The sequence below is a fragment of the Trachinotus anak genome, unplaced genomic scaffold, assembly GCF_046630095.1.
Source record: "Trachinotus anak isolate AG129_WGS33_773 ecotype Australia unplaced genomic scaffold, CSIRO_AGI_Tana_v1 ptg000018l, whole genome shotgun sequence".
Classification (NCBI taxonomy): Eukaryota; Metazoa; Chordata; class Actinopteri; order Carangiformes; family Carangidae; genus Trachinotus; species Trachinotus anak.
Window position 1 is genome coordinate 14,474,876 of NW_027273869.1, and position 25,097 is coordinate 14,499,972.

The 25,097-nt window shown below is 42.2% G+C and overlaps 1 protein-coding gene across 5 annotated transcripts in view; it reads right to left on the reverse strand.

Annotated features, from left to right (window-relative positions):
* Nucleotides 1-25,097, reverse strand: part of anks1b (ankyrin repeat and sterile alpha motif domain containing 1B) — a 211,973-nt gene that overhangs the window by 122,252 nt on the left and 64,624 nt on the right. For 4 of the 5 annotated variants that reach the window (XM_071502474.1, XM_071502472.1, XM_071502473.1 and 1 more), the window contains exons 4-9: nt 18,256-18,408; nt 15,851-15,994; nt 9,171-9,246; nt 6,579-6,680; nt 2,473-2,595; nt 1,228-1,415 (exon numbers count right to left, since the gene is read on the reverse strand). In XM_071502474.1, the coding sequence (XP_071358575.1) occupies nt 1,228-1,415; nt 2,473-2,595; nt 6,579-6,680; nt 9,171-9,246; nt 15,851-15,994; nt 18,256-18,408 (786 nt within the window). Of the gene's footprint in view, nt 1-1,227; nt 1,416-2,472; nt 2,596-6,578; nt 6,681-9,170; nt 9,247-10,534; nt 10,748-15,850; nt 15,995-18,255; nt 18,409-25,097 lie in introns of those variants that run through there. The other variant, XM_071502475.1, reaches the window with a different exon arrangement.

Below are 25,097 nucleotides of genomic sequence, written 5' to 3' on the forward strand. Positions count from 1 at the left end.
TACCAAAGTAAAGAACATTCCCTCTCACGTCAACACTACTGTAAAACACTGGGACCCTTCGCAATGTGATAACACTTCTAAAAAATACACGTGTAAAGGAGACACTGAGGTTTAAACCTCACATAATAGAAACACATCATTTGTGCGTTTGTCTACAAACCAAACATCAAAAAAATGTAGTGTGGATTGATCTATGTGCTTTTTAAACAGTGATTATTTCCTGGGTTTTTTTTTGCATTTATTTCACAGCCAACAACAAAGAGTTGACAGGAAATTAAGGGACAAAGAGAAGGAATAGCATGAAACAAAGCTCTCCCGCTGGGCGAGATTCAAGGACATTGCTATTCATGGTCAGCACCTTGGCCCCGGGGCCGTTAGGGCGAGACAAGTTTATGCAGTATTTAGATGAAATCCCACATTTAAACTTCAGTCCAAGTAAATATGTGCAAGTGCAATATATCTAAACACTTGCACCTCCTTTTCTAGGTAACCTATACTGAAGCAGTGTACTGGCACTTTCTTGAACACATGAACGATTCAACCAAGTTTTAATTTGAGATAATTATTTTTATAGATTATTTTTGGATGAGTGAAGAGACTGTATAAAATGTCACTAAACTGTAAAAGATCAATCAGTTTGCTTGTTTTCTCCAATCAATAGTTCGGAACCCAAAGGTGTTGAATGTATAATGATGTAAAACTGAGAAAGGCAGCAAATCTTTACATTTGAGAAGCTAGAACCAGTGAATGTTTGGCTTTTTTACTTAATTAATGTCACTCAATTAATGTTTTTTACTTAATTAATGTTAATGTCAGTTGAACCTCGGGGTTCAACTGACATTAACATTAATTTTGATTATTTTATTATAATTATTATTTTTTATATAATTTATATTTATTTATATGATTTATATGTATTTATATGTATGTATGTAATTTGTAACTACAGTTTGAAGTGATGCAGTGCTGAGTTGGAATATTTAGAGCTGCTTCAGTATGAAGTCCCTCTGTGCCACCTGACTTCTACAATATGATTAAAACCTTTCTATTGTTGTCCGTTCATTTTGTTATTTAACATAAAAAAAAAAACGTACATTTGAAAATGCGTCCAATAATGACTTTTAGACTACGTTTAAGTGTTTTCTTGGCGAAGACATTTCTCCAGCAGACTTCAAACTTCAAACACTTTCTAACGCACCGGTCCTCCGTCATGACTGTTTGCTGTACCTTGCTGACTCGAGTCAGGCTGCCGTTGGGCCGATCTGGACGGTCCTCGTCGGAGAGCCGCCCGCTCCCAAAGCTGTCCATGGAGTGGGAGGAGATGGTGTGGCAGAGCTCCTCGAATGAGTAGTCCCTGTCCCGGCACTTTTTGATCTCGTGGAGCAGTTTGGACAGCTCGCTTGTCACAGCATCATCTGGGGGAAGGAGCAGGAGGAAGAAGGGAAATGTACAGTTTACTTGCTATGGTCCCTTGCAGCATCACTATGAAGCCAATTCCTATTATTGCTGTTACAAAAGTGATAAATTAAACTTATATAACTGACAAAAGCACATGTTGTTCCTCATATATTGTGAAGTGTATTTATTTGAGTTCTAAACCAAAAAAAAAACAGACTATAAAGGAGGATATTACGGAGATTAAAATATATAAGATTCCTCTTTCCTGTTTTTCCTGATTTAACACTAGAATCAACCTTTGGTTAAAAGCAGAGACAGAACTAATGGCTGCCAAACACTTCATCCATCTCCCTTCTGCATTGCTAATGCATTCAAAGTCGCATTCAGGCAAAGTCTGAGGAGCAAACCGTGCTAATCACTTTCTCTCGTCTCCCCCTCCGAGAGTCTCCAAGGTAATCAAGGTAATTATGGTATCTGCTGACAGTCAGTGAGAGAGGATATCGGATCAGCTGGGACTCAGCTTGTTGCAATGTCATGTTTATAACACAGGGGGCAGCGCTGGACAGGCTAAACGCACGGCTGCTGGGAAAGGCAGTAATGGTTTTCTCCACTGAAGGAGCTGCTCTCCGTGGCTGCATTAATTTTTGCTCTGTTTGCCCACATTGCAAAAAAAAGTAAATAATAGTGAAAATCAGATTTGGACACAATCAGGTTTGGACACAAAAATCAGCCTGAAATATATTTTGGTTGTAAGACAAATTCTCCCTGCGGCCTGCTGGGTTTTCCTTGACTGATGTGAATGAATTTTTTATGCTGATTCTTTCAGAGATGTTGAGGAATATTTCAAAGCATATTCTGAACCTCATGCAAAATGTATTTTCTCCTGTAGAGGTTGTTATTTCACATCTGTGCTGCTGGTTTCTGTCCCTTCTGTCCCAAAGTCTGATTTTGACCTCTTTTTTTTTCCTCTGGTCAGAACACAATAAAATGTCTGTTTAATAACCATGAATTGCAGCATGAAACCATTTGGTCACGTTGTGATTGTTACATCATTGTGTATGTGTGTGTACTCACTTTTGTGTCTGAGGGAGGGGGAGGCAGAGGGCGAGGGGACAGAGGTTCGAGGTGCTGGGATGGGACACTTGCGAACAGGCTCCTCCACGATACTCCTCTTCTCCATCTCATCCATCATATACTCTACAGAGACATAAAGACAAGGGGATTGGGGGGGTTGTTGGGAGGGGAGATGGGAGATGAGATGTGACAGAAGACAAGGAAGAGTGGGAAATGTGTCGAGAAAACAGGAAGAAAGTGGAGAAAGAGACACAGGCCAGAAGAAAAGTCCAGAGGAAATGATGGCAGTGGGAGGCAGGGGGAGGGGGAGGGGGAGGAAAAGCATTTCAGAGGCATTTTACTGGATCGATAAAATAGCACGGCCATCAGCATGGTGAACAGATTGCGCTGCATTCAATTCGCACTTTTCACCGCACCACAAATTCACTCCACAGCTTCTGCTAATAGAGCACTCTGCTCTTCATAAAAGCAAAAGACAAGAATTACGTGGGAAAAGGAGAAGAGGAGTAGGAGGAGGAGGAGGAGGAAAGGACGGAGAGGAAGAGAGAAAGCAGGTTCAGGTTTGGGGGCAGAAACTAAGTCGAAGAGTGGATAATAAACTTGCTTAAGTGAGGCATTAGGAGCTGAAAACACACAAACACGCTGCTTACATAATGAAATCATGTGACAGCTTTCCTGCAGTCCTAATGAGAAACCCTGTTAATGTCAGGAAAGTGTGTGTGTGTGAGTGTGTGTGTGTGTGTGTTTCTACTTCTCTGAATCCTGATATTCAGCTCAGTAATTATGATACACAACCACATTTGCATACAATTATACTGAGTATGAGAATGTGAGAATCAGATAGGAAGGATCAGCAGATCCCTCATAAACAGAGGACATTCAGCCCGGTTACATTACAGCTAAACAACTGCTCAGCTCCGCGCTACATAACCAGTTGCTGCTGGGCAGTAAAAAGTGAACTGTTAACGAATCCGAACAGTGGGATGAATCATGCGCTGTAAATCAAATGAGGATCTATTCATAACGAGGTGCCTGTGGCAAGCACAAAGCCCCTCAGCTGGTACAATTGAGTAAATGACAGGTCTTTTGCTCTTTGTGTGTGTGTGTGTGTGTGTGTGTGTATGTGTGTGTTTTCCATCTCCTCTCCAACAGGAAATGGCATGCAGCTGATCTTTTCACCAAGTCACAGCTGTGTCCTTTTTCTCCATCTCTCCCTCTCTCTCCCTCTCTCTCTCTCTCTCTCTCTCTCTCTCACCTTTTCAAGTCCAAATCTCTGTTTCCAGCTCTGAGACTTTGATGGCTGCGATTCCTGACCGACATCTACCATCACGTGGTTTTTGACATTTAAAAGGCTATTTGAGTCCATAAAGGTATTTTCATTGATTCTGGATATCTTACAGTGCAGTGTTAAGTGCATATTTTTGTATATTATGAGTGATAGATAAGATTTTATTTTATGACCCTGCTCAGGATTTGAGCAGCAGAATCACACTGAAGCTTTAAGTGGCAGTGGCATTAAAACATAAGGCGCATTCAGATGGTTTTCCCTCAGTTTTTTTTGGGATGACAATATACCAGATTCTGTCACCACTAAACATCAAACGGGAAACTGGAATCACCAATTACAACAAATTTCCGTTGCCTGTTGCATCACTGTGTTTTCCCTGGTTTCACGTCGGCTTCATGTCTGTTATTTTCTAGCTGTGGCCAACTTGCGACTGTTAAAGCCGCAGTCACCGCCCTCCCTATGCGTCTAACCTCTCCTCGTAGTGTTTTGATATGTAGGAATATGTGGTTCCCTGTAGGAGATTGGTTCCAGCTGCCGAGGCGTTGCCCATCCCCACTTCCCGCTTCCTGTCTGATGAGCCGAGGATCCTGATTGGAGCGGCGCCCGGTCCGACTCTCTAATCCAGAGGATGCAATTGGGGACGGAGACTTTACAAAAGCTTGGCCAGCTTGACAGTCGTGCAGCTGGGACTCTCAGCTCACCAACGTGCCTCTTGTTGATGCTGACTGAACTGTGAAACTAGTAGTGAGGCACTGGACCAGGTACAGCTTCAGTTACTGATTGTGAACATGCAGAATTCATCCCTTCATAAGAGACACTAGTTTTAATTGTTCTTTTGATTTTTCTAAGGAAGGTCAGATCGTGAGGTTTTTGGTTTCTGCAGCTCTCATCTTCATTTGTTTGATTTGAATAGTATCCAGAAAAACATATTTTTTTGTGTCAGTTATTGAAGCTCCTCATGAATACATGACTTTACCAAACACACCTGGTTTTATGTCGCTTCCCTTTCCCCTAACGAGCTGCGTCGTAACAGTAACATTCCTGAGATCGAGTCGATGTTCCCCTTTCCATCTTTGCCTCCTTTTTAAGACAGATTCACAGTTTTTTTTTTAGCTCTGACATATTCTCCTCATCCCTCTAGCCCCACTTTCCCATCTGCCTTTATCTCATGCTCTTTAAATCATCTGTAACCATGTGCCTTACATAAACCCACAGATTACACAAGGACAGATAGTGAAGGCCTCCAAGCCACAGATTACAGCGTTCATGCTGAGCCTCATCATCACGTCTTTAAAAAGGTACAATGTGGAGAATCTTTGGGTCCCCAGGGACTGCACAACAAACTCACACTAACAATCACTGGTCACCCACAAAACACTCTGCAGTAAACATGAGGGTGAAGACAGACCCTTTAATGGCAGCTGAAAAACCAAGATGAGGAGCACTGAGGGAAGAAGTTTAGATTATACTGATTTCTAATTTGCTGAAAAAGACTGATCAGGGGTATCTGTGGTAGAAAGGTGCTGTTATGAAATTGTGACTGTAAGAGCAAACTATTTTGATTATTGATTAATCATTGCAGTTATTTTTCAAAACCACCAAACATTTCAGCTTCTGAAACCCTTTTCTGTCATATATAGTAAATTCATGACCTCTGGGTTTAAGTAGACTCCACTAAACAGACCAATCAATTGATAGAAAAAATTAACTAGCAAATTAATCAGTGATTAAAACAAAAAAAAAAAGTGTTAGTTGTAGCCTTGTTTAAAAGCACAACCACTTGTTTTACCTTCATAAGACACAAAGGCATTTTTCCAACAGAGATGATTTTATCAGCTCTTCCGAACACGTTAATTTACAAAGCATTCATGAACATTTAAACACCTTTGAACTCTCCTTCCTCGTCCCAGCCTCCTGTCGTTACAGGAAAAACCTTAGAAACCTTTGTGACTTTAAAGCCCTAAACTGCTACTGGCAATAAGCTCATGTTCCATGTTCGCTAAACATGTCCACGTTCAAACTGCAGCAGACGTAATGGAACCTACTGAATCCATTTGAATGTGCTGTGTTTTGATTGGATGTAAATAGTGCTGTAAACCAATCATAGGTTGTGGTTTTAAACTTAAAGTTGAAACATTAAATAACAAGGGGGTGAAATTCAATGTAAGAAACAGTATATACTGTACAATGTGGGTGTATTTAGGTAGGCAAGCAGTACGTGCAAAAAACGCCTCATCTCAAATCAGTATAATTGTCTATTAAATTAAATGATTTGATAAAATGCTCAGCAGCCAGTCATTCTGTCACACATTCCAGGAGAGGGTTAATAAATATATTCAGCTCGGCCTGTGAGACAAAGGCAGAGGATTTGAAACAACCCTGCATTGCCTGTCTCAAGAACAACATTTACAGGGCTTGAGATGTGCAACTGTGCGCTCTCCCTCTGTCGCAGCTAAACACATGCAAGAGCTTCCATTGTTTCCTATTGGAAAATAAACTTCCTGAAAAACAAAATCTCTCAATTGAATCACATCCGCTTGCAGCAACAGTCACAATGTTATATTCTACATGTGCACGGTAAAAACATCTGAAAATGAAAAATGAAGTTCACTGTAAAATGCCAATCGAAATGCTCTGGTGCTCTGAAGTTTCCACACTGTACTATATATGAAAAAACAGCGAGTCTGTATATTAGGTTGAACTACATTTACTCTATGTGAGTATTCTATCGTTTTTACTTCTGCAATGACCCAATTTATCAAGTGAAATTCGTCTAAAGCTAAAAGTAACTATGGGTGTGTTTGTGTGTGCGTCTTACCTTGGATAAGAGCAGTGATCTGCTGGGATTTCGGTGCAGGGTGTTCCCTCAGGATCTCCAGAGCTGTTCTACCCTGACTATCTGTCAGATTGGTGTCGATCCCTGAAACACACACACACACACACACACACACACAGACACACACACACAAAGTACAGTAAGAGCATCGATACTGATAAACAGCAGCATAAAGGTAAAACCACAACATTCATGTTGCTACGTGCTAAAAGCCAAATTCAACTACAACAAAGACACACTGAACTACACACATAATACAACACACCCATGTGCACACACAGACTTAGACACAAGATCTGCTGACAGCAAAAGATGAGTGACTTGCAGCGGTGGATTTATTCATCCACAAAGAATTAACAGCTAACGTGGGGTTTTTCTGGGCGTTTTTTTGTGGACAGAGGAAAACACACTCACTCTCACACCTGCTGAATTGCAACGCAGACGGTGACACATTCAAGAAAGCACAAAACACAGAGACAAAGACAAGGCTGATGTGCAAACTCACACTCACAAAACAAACTCAGACACAGCTACAAACTCAAAATACACAGGATCACACAAACAAGCTCATAAAATAAGACTTTCTAAGGTTTCCTCCCACTACACAGTGCATTTGGAAAGTGGTCACATCCCTTCAATTTTTTTCACATTTTTTCATGTTGCAGCCTTATGACGTTTGCCCTTTTATAAGTGCGTTAGATACCTGCCCTTTAAGCTAAGCTACGCTAACTGTCTGCCGACTCCAGCGTCATATTTAGCCTACAGATGTGATCGTGGCATCGACCTTTTCATCTAACTCGCAGCCAGAAAGCAAATAAATGCATTTTCCCTAAAAGTCAAACTATTCCTTTAAGCCAAGACAGAATTTGTAAAAGTGCTTCAGAATAAATCACAACAGCTGCTGAGCTTGCACATCAAATGATCAATCTCCACGATAATTAAGCAAATTCCAACTGCTGATTAAAAAAAAATGTTTGAAAGGTTCTTAATTCCACAGTCGAGATGATGAACTTTGATGCTAACTTAGAGAATTGGTTTAGTGGAGTATCAGTTCTCACCACTAAATCCAAAACATCACATGAAGATATTTTTGGCGTACTGAATGTTTATTTCAGCATCCTCAGCTGTTTCCCTGCACAGTCCATGACTGACAATGAGAAGCACCCCCCCCCCCCCCCCCCCCCCCCCTCCCCCCCCATTCTGCACAGATATACACAGCTTCATGAGTTAAAGTTCAGGCCAACACAGCCCTGTGTTGAGGTTAATAAAATCAAGGCCAAACGAACATGGCCACCCAAAGGAAGTCCTGCAGGAAACAGGAAGTGCTGAAGGAAAGTGGGTAGGGGGTGGCGGTGGTATCAAAGAACAACAGTGTCCAGACTCTATCCGCTTTTAGTGTAAGGAGTGCAAATGTATAAAATGTTATGTTAAGTTTTAAATTTTTTTTTTTTTTTTGTATAATCATGGACTATTAGCACTGGTCATGTGATGCTAATGCTAAAAAGGTGATGTATAAGAATATTAGAGGGAATGAAACAGAAAATGAGGTGTTAAAGATGTGTTGAGACTGTTTATTATAAAAAAAAAAATGGTCAGATGTGAAATGCAAATAAAGCATTTTTTTGGACCTCAACCTGCATTAGAAGGTGGGTCTGCAGTGCCCATAAAAGGGACGCACATGATCAGCAACAGTCAGACAGGCTGTGGCATTCAAACTGGTATTAAGGGGCCCAAAATGTGCCAGGGAAACATTCCCCACACCATTACACCGCCAGCACCAGCCTGGACTGTTGAGCAAGGCAGGTTTGGTCCATGAAGTCGTCCTGTTAACGTCTAATTCCAGCCCCACCATCTGTATGCCTCAGCAGGAATCCAGATTCATCAGACCAGGTTACGTTTTTCCCAGTCGTTACCTGCCTGAGTCTGTGCCCTCTGCAGCCTCAGATTTCTGCTCTTGGCTGACAGGAGTGGAAGTCTGTGTGGTCCATCCACCTCAAGCTGCGAGGTGCTTTCTGAGAAGCTTTTCTCCTCATCCCAGTTGTAAAGAGTCGTTATCTGAGTTACTGTAGCCGTCAGCTCCAACCAGTCTGGCCGTTCTCCTCTGACCTCTCTCATCAACAAGGTGTTTCTGTCCAAAGAACTGCTGCTCACTGGACGTTTTTAGCTTTTGGCTCCATTCTGAGTAAACCTGAAAGACTGTGAAAATCGCAGGAGGCAATCTGATGTTAGATGTCAACATCAACTGCAGCTCGTGACCTGCGCCTGCACGATTTTATGTGCTGACACCAGATAACATATCCTGCTGATTGGACTGATGGGGCCAAATGCCCGAAACAATAATAAAATTGAAAGTCCAGGATTTTCTAACAGCGTGAAAGAACGCAGCAGACAGATGCCTGCAGATCACCTGGCGGCAATTTCATCCCACAACCTGGACGAAAAACAACATGTGCAGCATCTAGCTGCAGGTTAAAATAGGAAGAGTAAAACAAGGCATACACACACACACACACACACAGAACAAGCAAACACACTCAGAGTTTTTGTTTTGCCGGGATACATTTTTAGACCCACCTGAGTCAAGCAGAAGGCGAACTACATCCATCTTCCCAAAGAGAGCCGCCTCATGGAGGGCACTGCCATGCTCCGTCTGAGAGAGAGAGAGAGAGAGAGAGAAAGAGAGAGAGAGATAATATTCCATCATTTTAACAATTCAAAACATGGACAAGAATACACATCAAAACAGAGATGGACTAAGAGCATAAAAGGCGTAGGAATTAAAGGGAGGAAGAAGACAATACTTTGATTTGATACAATCGCTCTTTCACTCCGGCGCTTAAACAAAAGAGATTCAGTGAGATTTTAAAAAGTCACATTTCCTCGCCTGCAAACAGCGCCAGGCCCCAATGATTCAAACCATTACACAAACAGAGGGAGCCTGCGCGTGAACCTCCCAATTTCCCCTCGCCGTACGCCGGCCCGTTATCAGCCTGCAGCGCTACTGATGGGGATATTACAGATATGATGCAACACATGGAAACTACGGAGGGGAGGGCACCGCTAAGTGCCTCATCTTGGATCAGCAGCGATGAGAGACACGATTACTCTGACATGGCCACTTTGAACAGAGCAACACTCAGGAGCCACAATACAAAACAGCTGTTAAATCCGCCTGCATGGAGGGGATGAGACCAGAAACGACCTAAACCCCTAAACTTTGCTGGACAAAATATTAGAAACCACAAGCAGCCTGAAATCAACACCACTCCGAACAGTTTCATTAAAAAATGAACCTTCTAACCGTATGAATGAATTGCAGGGGTGTGTATAAGACTCACTCTTTTCTTCCCTTTTTGCACAATGTGGTGGTAGTTTGCTCTGGGCTGTTTACTGTGGGTCAACTACATAAGAGATAATAGTTCTCACTAGACATTCAGACAAACAGAGTTTCTGTGCTTTCTATCTCAAAGGTTATGAATAGATAATTTATTTCAAAATGACATTAACAATATTTAACATACAAAATGATTATGGTCTTGTAGTTATCGCTCTAAAGCTTTGGGGACATTATATTTCCGTGTCTCAATTACACCTTGGATATATTGAAATACTGCCCCGCACACCTCGCTGGAGGCAAAAACAGCCGTCAGGGACACTGAAGACTTGAACTTGAACCCACACTCATGCATAGATGATAGATGAAAAAAAAACACACACACAAGCAGCAACATACATAATATGTTGAATCCACTGCATCCTTCACAGTTGGCTTTCTGATAACACAGATGAAAATGTGGACTGAAACAAACTCCTGGGCTTAATCAAGACAAATTATTTGGACGGCAGCCAGGTCTGCTGTTACACACACAGCCGGGAAATTCAAGCTCAACGCAGCGACGCACCACATCAACACCCACTGCAGGGAGCTCTAAACTTACTTTAGCCGTCCTGTTTCCTCTACAACAAAAGTGTCATCACCACAGAGGAGGGGTTGACGGAGAAAGGAGGTAATATGCCAGATGCAGCAACGCCCTTGAGAGGTCAAAGGTCAACGGTCCGGTCAGTTTAAGAGAATATTTCAGGGGTAAATCCCAAGTTAAAAAAGAGAGGTGAGTGGTCACATTTGCAGCGTCAATCAGTGAATCAAACTGTGGATGTCTCGTCTGTGGAGCTGATCCTCTACCCACAAGTGAGAGGAGGAGGTGGGAGCGCAGGAAATGAGCCACCCCCTTTTCCTCACACACACACACACACACACACACACACACATACACACGCACACTACTTGCCCTCCTAACCTTCCCTCTCTATACCACTTCCCGTCCTGTTTCCCATGGCGATTATGCAGTGATGTCACAGGGAAGCGAGGAAGGCGATTCTCGCTCTCTAAGAGTTTCCGGGTATTGAAAGGCAGACGACTTTCTGTTTCAGAGCCGCTGGCAGAAACGTAGCGGTCGCTCGCTGCCATCGGGATGACGGGATGAATGTAATTTCTCAAGTCCACTTCGAAAAGGCCGTTTAGTGTGTTTATGTGCGTATTGTGTGAGTGTGTGTTTATACTTCTGGCTACCTGCCCACCCACCAGCAGGGTCTTCCATAGGGATTTCCTCTCAGTCAGCAAAGGAGAAAGAGAGAGACACATAGAAAGACACAGAGTGAAAAGAGAGAGAGTGACTGTGCCGTTTCTATAAATTATTCATTCACACTCAGACAGACCTATATGGCTTGACTCCAATTACTGACCTGTACTATCATTCTCACTCTCTCACACACACACACACACACAAACTATTTTCAACTCATGACAATTTACAAGGTGGCCATCTGTGAGTCGCCCACACCATCCACTCTGTACTTTCAACTGCACAGCCCTGACGCTGCGGCCTTGCAGAAAACGCCACGGAGAGGAAGAGAAAGGGGAAAAGGCAGGAAGAGGAGAGGGAAAGAAAGACAGGAGGGAAGTGGCGGAAAAGAGGACAAATCCAAAGACCAGAAGTGTTTATCCCAGAGAGAGCAGAAGACCTGGGTGTACTGATCGACTGAAGCCCAGGATGGATTTTGCTCTAGTCACATGACGCTGCTGTCACAGGTTAGTGGTGTTACCTGGTGGATGTGCAAGACGGCAGCATCTCATCGACAGTAACCAAGGACAAGAGACGCAGAACAACTTCTCCTCTTATCTGCCAGCAGACTGTTATTTTAGCCTGTAGACCATGACACATGGCCCTGCATCATATATTCGGTTTTATTGATTACCTACTACATAACCGGAGGTGAAGATTTTCTCTCAGAGCAATCCTGCCAGTAGGCAGTTCATTGGGTGTATAATTTACTGTATCACACATAAGTGCCCAGGATACACGGAGTTATAAGACAGTAAAAATATAGTTGCAGTTGTGAATTTGTCCGACTTCTCACATGATACATGATACAAAAATGTGTCCCTCCTAAAACATATCTCGACATTTTTCTAAAAACTGAATCCCAGAATCAGCATATGAAACAATAAAGCCTAAACTCTCACCTATATCCAATCACAGACGAAGCCTTTTCTCTTTAAGAAAATCATTAACCCTGCCTGTTCCTACACTGGAGCTAATGTAATGTAGCTGTATGTGAACTGTGTGATTCTTAAAACCAGAGGAAAGGCTTTCTCTAGGTACCTGAAACCAGGGTATGATGAGTACATGTATTACACCTGACTTTGACACTCGATCATAACTGAGTTACTGGAGCGCACTAAATCTGATTAAACGACAATACCAGTCTATCAGAAACCTCTGTTCACTTCACTTCAATTGACCGGGCAGTTTATCCCACCCAGAGGGCAAATCCACTCAGCAGGTGTAATAGCAGAAACTATTACAAATCAATCATCATGTAATGTGCGTTGGTCCTTTCTGTGTCAGTCTCAGAGAAGAAGAGAACGATGGTCTGGTTTCTACACATTATCTTCAGCCAAAAGGAGGGTGAAAATAAGAGCGAGGGGGAAATTGCAGAGACAATTTAAGGTATCAAAGGCTTGCAATGCCCATCATCACTTGGTAGAGGGAGGGAGAGAGACAGAGACAGAGAGAGAGAGAGAGAGATTTGCAGTAGCGTGTATGGTGCAGAAGATGAGGCAAATCAAAGCGTGTAGTGTTCATCTTCACTAGACACATGGAGCCTGAGGCCAAATCCCTGCAGAGAAACACAGTCCTCCTCTTCAGATCAGAGCACATATGCACACGAGTGCACACACACACACACACACACACACACACACACACACACACACAAGGACAGAAGGCGGAGAGGATGGCACAATGCCGCTGAGTCATGCATCCCCTCAGTGCGAGAGCACCGGATCAGCTCCCATATCTAACAGGTCAAGTTGCTTCTGTCTTTCCACGGATGAAATCCACACTCAGGTCCTCATCCGCAAAACTGCAGCTGCAATATGTTTATGACAGACTTGAACATGCTGTGTTCTGGAGGGAAGGGGCAGAGCGTGACGGACAGACCTGTTGTCTTGCAGTCTCAGACCCTCCTCAGCCTTTGACTGGACTAAGAAAGATATTTCACTTGTTTTACATACTGCTTGTAAACTGTGCTTACATGGTCGGCTGTAGCATCTGTTACACCATATGTTACTGTAGCAAATTAATATCGAGCCAGCTCATATTTTGGCAACAGCTGAAGAGAATCTATAGTCTCAGATTTATCAAATGTATCTCAGACTGCATAATAATGAAAGTGTCAGTGTCAACCTTTCAGTTTTCTTCTTAACGAATTCTTTCTTTCTTTCAGTTTTCTTTATAAAGATATTGCAGGATTTGTTTATTCTCATGTTTGTCGAGCAAACCCTGATATCGATTCCTCCCGGCCTCGGTGCCTCCTCAGCATCTCGGCTGTCTCCATTCTTAATTCAGATTCAGCAGCTTCTGGAGGCTTTGAGACCGACTGAGCCCCGAAACCCCTTTAAGCTGGTTTACCTTCAATCCTTCATCATCTCCGATCAGCACAGACTCAATTAAAGAATCTGAGAGAGTGTCCAGGCTGTGTCCTTGCCGCAGCAGTGCGGGTTTGAATCCTGCCCAGGCCCTTTGCTGCATGTCATCCCCTCTCTCTCTCTCTCTCTCTCCCCTGCCTTTCCTGACAATCTCTCCACTGTCACTATCAATAATGGCAAAGCTTCCCAATAAAGCCTCAACAATTTCAGTGCATCAGAATTAATATAATATGATAATTAATATGATGTGTTCAAAGTGCAAATGAATGACACGATGCTGCTAATTAACGATGGGCAAATATAGCGATATGTTGCAGATCAGTCTCTAAATCAGTGCACCTTGATCAAGATCATGTTGTGTTGTTTGTCTTTGACATAAGAAAAGTCTTGTAGTGTGAACAGTGCAGTTGTTCTGATCACATAATCAGAAACGATCTCCAGAGACTGATTAGCGCAGCGAATGGTTGTTTTGTCTCCGGGGGTTAAGACGAGCGAGTCAAATATTTTAGTTCGTCGGAGGAAATCGTCTCAGGAGAAGGAAGGCGGCGCTGAGTGAAGCAGCAAAGCGTGGCTGCAGTCTGACAGGGCTTCACAAAAAAACAAATGGCCCAGAAAGGTTCGGGACAAAGCTGCGTTTGAACGGTTCACGCAACCCAGAATACACAACAAGACAAAATGTAAATGAACGAAGAGAAGCGGAGTCCAAACAGCAACGAAAGCACCACATACTGTAAGTGACTCTGCATTTCTTTTTTTCTTGACTGACGATGTAGCACATGTAAAGGGGGAAAAGAGGCGGTGAACTCTCAGGACCTCTCAGGAACACCCTGTCCTCCTCTTCCTCCTCCTCTTCTTCCCCCTCCTGGTGCACTCTCAGTCTTTTCTCCAAATCAATTATTCATCCATCTCCACCACCACCACCACCACCACCACACCACGGGAGGCATACACCATATATACATGCTCTCTGATACACATTTTCAAAAAGGGAATCTGCCAAGCATTTATGCCTGTGGTGGATTATATACACAAAACACAGAGCTGCACTGTGTTTCATTAAAAACACAAGGCAGCAGCCTTGAAAATGTTCACATGCAGCAGAGATGAGAGGAGGAAGGAGATTCAGAGACACGGAGATGTTGAAAGATTTACTCAGACAAAAAGAACAAAGACATTTCTTTTTAGTCACCTTCTCCACTCGCAGCTAGATCAGATAATCCGAAGAAAATGTCAAAGTCAAGTCCTACTTTATAACTCAATTCTGTTTCAGAGCTGGCACCAACCAGCCATACATACAGTGTTTGTTTAACTTGTTTATGTGTGTGGAAATATGTACAAATGTGTCTCTTTTAAAAAGACACAAGTTCCCCTAAACACAGCACTGAACATTTTTCTCTTTTAACTGCAGTAAAATCATACAGCTCAACAGAGTGATACAGCTTCTCTCTAGCTGAATGTTTCATGACAATTTCTGGAGTTGCATTACCCAAGTTAAATTTTTCCTTCATATTATATCAATATTTTAAGCTTAAATATAAGTAATAATTTTGAACCACGATGTTTTAGTATTCGAATGAAGTAGCTCATGACAAATAAGGTGTCTGGGTGTATCAGATACCTTATTTAAGTTAATATAAGAAGAACTGAAACGCTTCACAATCGATTCATAGTTTCAGTCATTGTTTAGGCAAAGCTGGCAAAAAAAAAAGCCAAAAAATGTTCATTCAAGCTTCTGAAATGAGATGAATTCCTGCTTTTATAATAATGTATCAATAAACTGAAACATCTTTGGGGTTTGAACTATTTGTTCGACAAAACAAAACATTTGAAAAAGTCGCCTTCTGCTCTGCAAAGTTGTGAGGAACAATTTTTTTCACAATTTCTTTATGAAAAAAAGAAAAAAAAGGAAATGCTAACTTACCATACCACAACACAAAATAATATTTGTTTCATTAATGTCTTTCTACATGTAATGACAAGGCTATTCACCATAATCCACAAATCACCTGCTGTTTATCTCCATGAAAAAAGGCAGCTAGCTTGAGTAACCATGTCATTCTGGTTGTACAAAGATATTACTAAGACTTTTTCAAATACAATATTGTAAAAGGAAGGTAGTTTAAAGTTATATTTTGTTATTATATTATTATTATTGTCCATAACAGGCCACTATAATTTAATATGTGCCCATAATGTGTAGAGTCCTTTGGATGCTGGTAGAGGACACCAACAGCTGAAAATAGTTAATGACTTTTTTTCTTACCACACAGTTGACATCCATGCCGGCCTCGAGCAGGGTCTGGACGGTGCTGTGGTGTCCGTTGCGCGCAGCCAGGTGAAGCGGAGTGTGTCGGCGAGCGTGGCTGGTCATGAGGTTGGGGTGAGCACTCACCAGCATGCGCACCACCTGCGCACAAAGAATAAAAGCGACATGTCACCGACAAAGCAGCAAACTTCAGAGGAAACTCGGTCACCTTTTGTACCCCTGAAAGAAGAAAAGTCACTGTAAACATCGGGTTTGATGTTTTTTAGCAGAAAAGAGAGACAGTGAAGGTTTTGTTGGCAGGTCATCGGAATCAAAGAGGGAAGGCCTCTTCAATTTTGCAGCAGCGTTATATAATCACACTCGTTTATGGAAGACATCCTGTAGAAGTGCTGCACCGCTGTGTAATGTTCACATCACTGTCAAGGACAAATAGGTACGTTTTGACCATATGCACTGTAATCTTGTCAAATCACAGCTTAGCAACCATATGTGAGCGGGGCAGTCCTGTAATTCTTTGACTTTTTGATTTTTGGATACAGAAAGACAAATAACACACTAACTGTATTTTTATTGACCATACTGTACAGTAAAACAAGGGCTAACTCGCTCTACCCTGCAATACAAGAGTCATCCTTCTCCTTTCCGTGTCTTTTATATGGATCAGCATCTCGGGAGAACTTTTCCTGGGACATGTAGCTTTAGCCTTTTTAGCATTATATCATGTGTGTATCAATCATGTGCGCATTTAGGCCGGACTTACACAGTTCTTGCTATAAAAACAAGTCCACTACAACCATTAAAAAGTCAACAGCTGATAAAAACGACAGTTGCCTTTTCAGCCAACAAAATTTGTGGTTAATTAGACGCCTAAATTCCTAAAAGAAAAAGCTTGAAAAGCTTAGCAACAGTTACTAAGGCGGCTGGCGCTCAGAGAAAGGTCAGCTGAAGATGAAAAATCAGCATTTAGTTTTTTCACGCTCAGCCATAACGAAAATATACTATAAAATTACTTGCTTTGTATCGAAAGACCTGTCAGTCAAGGAGGAACCCTTTCTGTCTGATCATGTATGATGCTTTTAATAACTCAGCTCAACAACAGGAAGTTTACTCCAAAGCTCCTTAGTGTGTGTGTGTGTGTGTGTGCTGTACGTGTGTATATACTAAACTTTTGCCCTGTTTTAGTTACATCTCCATGCAGCAGCAGTTTTCACCATAGGGATTTCCCTTCATTATTATGCAGAGTGAGAGGCAGAAATAATGTGCTGCCTTTATAAATTATTCATTTACACTCAGACAAACCTGTATGGCTTGGCTGCAATTACTCACTACCTTAGCCGAGAAAATGTGTGATTGCTTTCGAACATCGGCTTGGGCTTTTTTCAGCATGCGCCGCTCTGTGTGAGTGTGTGTCTGTGAGTGTGTCGCCCTCGTCACGTTTTTGACAAAAGAGTAAAGTTGCACCTCTGAAAAATGTGTACCTGCCTAGCACAGGAAGAAATTGAGGAGGGTTTCTTTTCATCATATTTCCACCACGTTCACAAATAATCAACTGCATCTCCCACTTTGAAACAACTGATTGCCACGCACTGTGGGCCTTGTCACTGCGTACACCCACTGCTGTCCTGGGGAAAATGCAGATGAAGTAAGCTGCTTCTTTTCGCCTGCCAGCAAGGATCCTCACCAGGATATAAAAAGCATGCAGAGGTTCCCTTATACCCCCCACCCCAAGATCCCACCTTCCCAACCAGTATAATATAAGTAGCTGTTGCAGCTACAAAAACACGATCCCTCGCCCACTTCCCACCCTGTCAACACAGCCACTTTACTTTGAGGGAGTCAACTGATAACCACTGCTAAGTCTTTTTATTCCTGGCTTTGACTTTTTCATTAATTTTGCTAGAGTTACAATTAAATTTTCATTGCAAATCAAATGTTATTAGGGGTGCGCTGCCCTTGTGCTGACCATGGTGTTCTCATGAATTTTAAAGGCTTGAATCATTCAGGAGTGTCCTTTCCATCCTCTACATGGAGCTTTGAGCTTCTCCCCTCTGAACATAGTAAAAGGTCAAGTTTAACAGGGTCAAATCAAACTGTTACATGCTCATGAGCCACTCGAGGACACATGTTTCAGGCGTTGATGTTTATGTACACAGTGTTTCAGGTGAGATTATGAGGTTATAGCAAACATTTCACATATTTATATCATATATTTATGCATTTAACTTATTTTTAAGACCGTTTGCACTTTATGTCTCTCCTCACTTCAAGATATTTTCCCTTCAGTCACAATAAAGTTAAAGCTGCAAAGGCGAAGTTGCGTTTGTATCACAAAAGGGGTGAATTTCCACCTTCAGCTCACAAGTCTTTTCACAAAACTAATATGATATGTCAGTGTCACTGACCAGTAGCCGTCCATAGAGCGCCGCCAGGTCCAGGGGCGTCTCCTGTCGGCTGTTTCTCATCGTGGGGTCGGTCAGCTCCTGAAGCAGCACCGAAACCACCTCAGAGTGTCCGTACTGAGCCGCACAGTGGAGCGCCGTTTCCCTCTCGTGGTTCTGTGGAACAATGAAAGGAAAAATGATTGACGGCGGACAGGGTGCAAGGAAGAGAAAGAGGGATGACAGATGTGGTAGGAGTGGGTGTACGAATCATGGGAATGATGAAGAGTGGGCGGGGAGACATGAAGTGAAGAGAGCAAGAGATGAAAAAACATGACGAGAAGGATGGATGGAGGCAGCAGAGGAGGTCAAAAGTAAGGAAGAAAGGCAGGCGATGGGATGGGAGGGGCAAAGGATTGAAAAAAAGGTGATGGAAGAGGGTTTGAGAAGAAGGATAATTGTATAAGATGTAAGAATGTGGTGATTTAAAAGCAGGGCAAATATGTGGGAAGAAGAAGAAGATGAAGAAGAAGAAGAAGAATTGTGTTGCGATGTGTGCTACACATATGAAACACACATCTCGGTCAGTATATCATTGCTATTATAAATTCCAAAAGCGTGTCAGGTGTGTGGGAGCTGTCAGGTGAAAGCTATAGGCTCCCGTCTGTGGAACAGACGCACTGGCTGAAACCACAATGTGTTTTTTCTCTAACTCTCTGGGCCTTTTTGGTCCAAGTTTCAATTCAACAGGACAATTTGCATTTTCAGAAGCACTTATGTAATACCTTCTTTTTACAACATCTCACTGTAAGTAATGTTGCTTGGTACATGCTAAATATCAATTTATATTCCAAAGGTGTATACCACATGCATTGTGTCTCCCTCCCCTTTATTTTACTAAAACTGCTGATTGATTTGTTCTCTTTCTTTGTACATATTTCCCATTAAGACATTGCCACTCCATGCATCTTGAGCAGATTGGATAGCTGTTCAGGGGCTTATCAAAAAGGTCGAGAGCGAATGCTTCTCAGAAGTGCGGCTGGAGTGGGGCTTACCCTGATTAGCGTGTGCAATCAGATTTGTGATCTGGCCAATGGAGATACGTGTATTTGGGTAAATGCAACTGAAAGTGCATTAAATCGCATCTGAATTAAATCCAGATTTGAGACATTTAAAATTACAAGGAACATTTTACCTGTCATGCCCTGTGTCACAAAAAACGAGCAGTGCTTTCGCACAACTTTAACAACCACAACACATTTTTATCAAAGTCAGCCAGACCTCTGCAATGATATGAGGCGCAGTTTAATTCACGCTACATAATGTCCTGGCCACACTTTGGCCTGAAATGTCTGTGAGAGACGCCTGTGTGCTGTAAAGGTTATTCTGAACCTAGGAGGCTCTCATGTACAGAGGAGCTGTGGCCATTCTCTGGCTCTCCAGGGGCCCCCGTCAGGACAAGAACACTATTGATGGTCCCTGAAGTCCTGCAGCTCAGGGTGAAAACAGGCCAGTAAAGGTGAAAAAAAAAAGTGGGCACACATGAAGGGAGAGAAAGACATGATAAATAGCCACACAGAGAAGAAGAGAGATGAGAAAGAAAGAGCACTACAGGGATTAAATGTGTGAATGTTGCTATGTACTTGATAGATGGATAATCTCACAACCATATATTGTAGGCTTATGTGAATATAATCAAAGGTGTGTGTGTGTGTGTGTTGGTGCTGGTGTTTGTCCAGGGGCAAAACCTACATTTATAACTAAGTGGATGAAGTTTAACAGTATGTTATGTGACACTGAGAGAGGATGAGCAGAAGCAGGAGTAGACAGTAGGAGAGGAGAGGGAAACTAAAGACATTATTTAGAAACTGAGTGAGTAGGAAACGGTCCCACAAAATCCAACTTTGACAAATCAGAGACCGTCTCTCCCAGTTTTACCTGCCCAGACTATAGTCAAAGACTTAATTATATTATCCATGAATTCCAATCCCATTTTTAAGGGGTTTTTGTCAATTTTGTGACAATTTAAATATATTTTTGTGCCATAAACAAACATCAAAAAAAGCAAAAAAAAACATTTCTTGGTTTGTCTGTCTTCATGTCCCTCTTGTCCTGAGATTTATCAAGATGTAATAGTGTCCTTGTTGTTTACAGTAAGGGTCCATTTCTGTGCAGGATTTTATTAAGCAGGATGAAAATTTCTGACATTATCCTCCATCATAGTCACCGGATGAATTGCCTGAGTGGCGTTAACACAGCTGTAGTCTCAGTTCTTAGTAGCAAGCAATCGGTTTCCACCGGCTGCACAGCTTCAGTATTGACTGGAAGTGACGTCAGTGGGACAGCGAGCTCATTAACTGGTGTTGGTGGTTAGTATAAAACAAAATAATCCCCCAGTCCCAACAAGAAATTGGGTGGCGTGAACACAATATCAGCCTGACTGAACAGAATTTAACATTACGGAACAAAACAATTATTAGTGTGAGGTTGCTTTCGAAACTTGTGGCTTGTATTTTTATGTAATAACATTTCAAAATAATGTTTCACGCTTCAAACTACAGACATGTTATCACAGAGTGACCCGTTGGTAAAATTCCTTGATATTTCCATCCCCTTGTCAAATTCCCTCACATTTCCGGGCCTTGAATGCACCTCTCAAACGTCCATGATAAAATTCTAATACACCGCGACCACACTCCACTGCTCATATCTCATCTCGTGCCTTTTCTTACTCTCCTCCTCCCCAGAGCCACAACCCTCCCCATCCCACTTCTCTCCCTACTTTCCATTTACCCCTCTAAGCGGCGAGCGAGCGAGATGAAGAGATACTTTATGTGCGAGTAACAGAAGGATCCCCTATATGAAGACACACACACACACACACACACACACACACACGTGACCAAGCTGCAAAAACACCACAGCGTGCTTGAGAGCTTTCCCCTTCTCAGCCAATCAGATCCCTCTGCCCCCCCCCCCCCCCCCCGGACTGCACACCCCTCCATTCACAGTGGAGTGGAACCTTCCAGAGCAGGTCTGATTGCAGGTCCACTGTACTGTAATCACACACTCACACACACTACAATTCACATTCAGCACAGTTTACTGGTGTAATTGTTGGTTGCATTATGTTTAATAACTCGACTATATTACTATTTTCCACTGGAGTGATTCAATTTCCCGAGGGATCACTTAAGTTTCATCTTCTCTAATCTAATGTATACACTGTCTTCATCAGAGTCACATACTCCTGCCTAGACCCAAGCCACTAGAACTGCAGAGCAATCAGTCATCATTTGCTACCGACAGGATTCAGTGTAGAATAGCACCACAGCGTCTGGAGAATAGGTCATTCATTTATCTATCATCAAGGTTATCAAGGTTACATGCAACAGCGCCTGAAAAAAGATACGTTTAAGACCCAGTCTGTAATATAGTTCAGCCAAATCAATTACTCGCACTCCTGTGAACGTTAAAAAAGTCTCCTGATGATTTCAAACAAGCTGGAAGTAAGAAGAACCGGTGGCATTTTCCACCACAGGGCCCATTATTTCTGGACAATTCAGAGCGTATTATCACACTTGTAGCCGACCCGTTACACTTGCTGAGGAAAAAGAAAGGGAGGGTGAAAGCCGATCATATAATATGAAGACCGGGGAATTGTGGTTGCCATGGTTACTAGTCGATATTATACGTAAGCCCACTAATCTAAAAAAACCTTTGACACAAACTAGTAGTATAACTATGACTATACAAAATATGAGTATTTTGTATGGTCATGGTTATTGAAGAGTTTGACTATAGATGAAGACAAAAAAAAAATATTTATACAGAAATACAGTAAAAAATACAAGCCTATTTTAATTTGTTTTTTACAGACTAAAATCTGAACTAAATGAACTTTTAACACCGTTCAAAACATTAAGAGCTACAGTCTGATCTAGAGTCGCTGTATTAAAGCAAAGCTTCAATACCTTGTGACTTCTTAAAATCAAACAGTGTCCATTTGCAGCCCCATATTACAAGTTGCAAATGTTTTCCCTCCCTCTGGACTTTCACGCCAAGTACATGAGCTCCACATTATGCAGATGGTGCATTCTCCCAGACAGCTGCGTGAACTATAGTGGCACACACTACCCTGGTTTTGCAAAGGTTTTGCAGCCAATATTCAACTGAACTGGATTTTGAACCCAATTATACCAACCTGCTGTCACTGACAGGTTCACTTTTACATTTTACTGTAGAGAAAAACTGAGGAAAGGTTAATCTTGTGTGTCTCTGTAAGTCTACTCTCCGGTTTCACTGAGCAGTGGGTAAAAAAAAAAAAATCTCAAACACGGCAGAGCGAATCAGAGGACGGGGACACCAGGTTAGAAAATCATACTTTGCTGCCACCATTCTCAGACTATGCACTCCTGCATGTTTAGTGTGAAACCACAGTCAAAAATTAAGGTATTTGAACAATTCATTGTAACCTGAGAAGGTGAAATTATCCTGTAATTTTCTATCATGTTCACAATCTCACAATCCCTGAGATTTGTCTGCTGACCCCTTGTTAGCATCCCAACCCTGAGGCTGGGAACCACTGCATTTAAGAGCCTGTCTATCAGTGCAGGAGTGCTGGCAGTTTTCATTCCCGTCTTGTAAAATTTCGGTTGTTGTATATAAGTGTGTGGAAGAACATGTGATCCGATCAAAGGCTCCAGAACAGCTACCAGTGACATTATTTTGTCAAGTGCCGTTTCCAAGGTCAAGGTAAAAATTTTAAAACTCAACAAGAGGCCGTTTAGGTGACGGAGGATTGGAGAACTACAAGTCTATGAAACTGTGCATGCATATAATTACTACATTTTCAGATTCAACACAAAACAGCTATGCAAAAGTAGCCAAGCAAACAAATCGCACAGACATAAATCATGGATATGATAAGCAGTGGGACAAGGATTGCTGCCATTGTTGGCGCAGCTGTTGATCCATTCTGTCTCTGCAGCCTTAAATGATGAATAAAGCTTTGTCAGTCCAATCCTCTGCGCCTCACACACGCCGCTCAAGACAGGGAAACGCAATTCCCTGACAGAGAGGAGAGTGACAAAGAGGTGAACGGAGACACAGACTGACAGGACGAGGGAACGAGAGAGAGCGGAAAAAGGAGAGAAAACCCTCCGTCCGTGTGCTCGGAGCCGGCTATATATTTCCATTACGCTCGCTCTGACAGCTTTCCGATATCATCTAGCGCTCAGTGTATTGTTGCTGATTGGGCTCTGAGCAACAGCCATCTACTAATGCCACATCAACAAGCATGGCAGCACATTATTGACATGCCCATACAAATGGATGTCAGGGCTTTTCTTTCAGCAGCGTATGACGGCGATGCACAGTTAATGGTCACAAATACAAAGAGGCTGGTAATGAAAAGCATCAGCTTGTCCTTGCTCCTTTCATCAAGACAGCCACCGGGGTTTATTACTGCTAAGGAGGAATTCACTATCACTCTTTATCATATATCTTTGTTATAAGTGCAGCATCTCCTTCATTATCTCTCTAAAGTGAAGGACAGACACAGCATCTATTCAAGATCACAGCACTACAATGCATTTACCTGCACACACACACACACATTTCCCATGGTAAACTCTATCAGTGCTGTCTCAGTCTGTCCGTATGGGACCAAACAAACGGCTACACCCATGCAAATAAGCGAGCCTTATCAGACAGGCCGGGCCTGAAATGAAACCAGAGCGGGTGAAGCACCCAGGTATTTATTTGAACATACACCGTGTTAATGCTGATGGGCTGATATGCAGGATGAACTCCGTCTATGTTACAGCATTTCATAATCCCCGCAGCTCAGCCGGCTGCCTGGGGAGAGCTGGGTAAATAAAGAGAGAATGAGAAAGAGAAGACACACAAGGTGAAACCCTTTTTTTTTCCTTCTCGCTCTTCTCTTCTATTGTGCATGTGAATTTAGGCCCATCTCTCTCTCTCTCTCTATATATATATATATATATATAAAGTGTACAGTGTGATATACAGTACAGCGAAGGAATACTTTCACATTTTCAGAAATATGCTTGTCTGTTTTCCCGCCCAGAGTCACATCAATACCACTCATGTCTCAACAGGAAATTGTTGTGTGTCATTTTTACATGTTAGCTTTTGTACAGATTAAACAAACAAGACGCAACGTGTTATTTGCTCAGATACAGAGGTGTTGGTTGGAAAATATTGTTACCTTTGAACAGATGCAGGCAAACTAATTTTAATTACAATTTTGAATTTCCCTTTAGAGATAAAAAAATATATATATCTTATCTTATCTTATCTTATCTTATCTTAACTCCCCCGTTTGCAGTCTTTATGCTAAGCTAAGATAACCGGTTACTTGCTGTAGCTTAATATCTACAACAGAGACATGAGTATCAATCTTCGGTGTATTTCCCAAAGTGTCCAACTATTCCCTTAAATACCACAATGATAACATCACATTTTATCTGTTTGTATCATGCTGATGACTGAACGTTTAGCACTTTTCAGGGTTAAAAGGCACAAGCTGGGAAAAAGGAAAAAAGTAGAGAAGTAGAGGGGGATGGAAAGCCACAAGGAAGAGATGGAAAAGGGAAAAAAAAGAGCAGTTAATAAGAGTGTGAACATGGAAAGCGAATGAAGAACCCAAGGCCCAGAGGAGTGAATGCAAAAGAGAGATGAGAAGAGATCGAAGAGATGAGAGGAAATAAAGAAAAAGAAAAACTGGGGCTACGGCGGCAGCAGCAATTCCTCACACTTTAAAAGCTGAGGCCACAGACTGTTTGGTTTTTTTGCTTGATAATTTTGGCTGAATTTGAATTGATTGAAATTGATATTTCAGA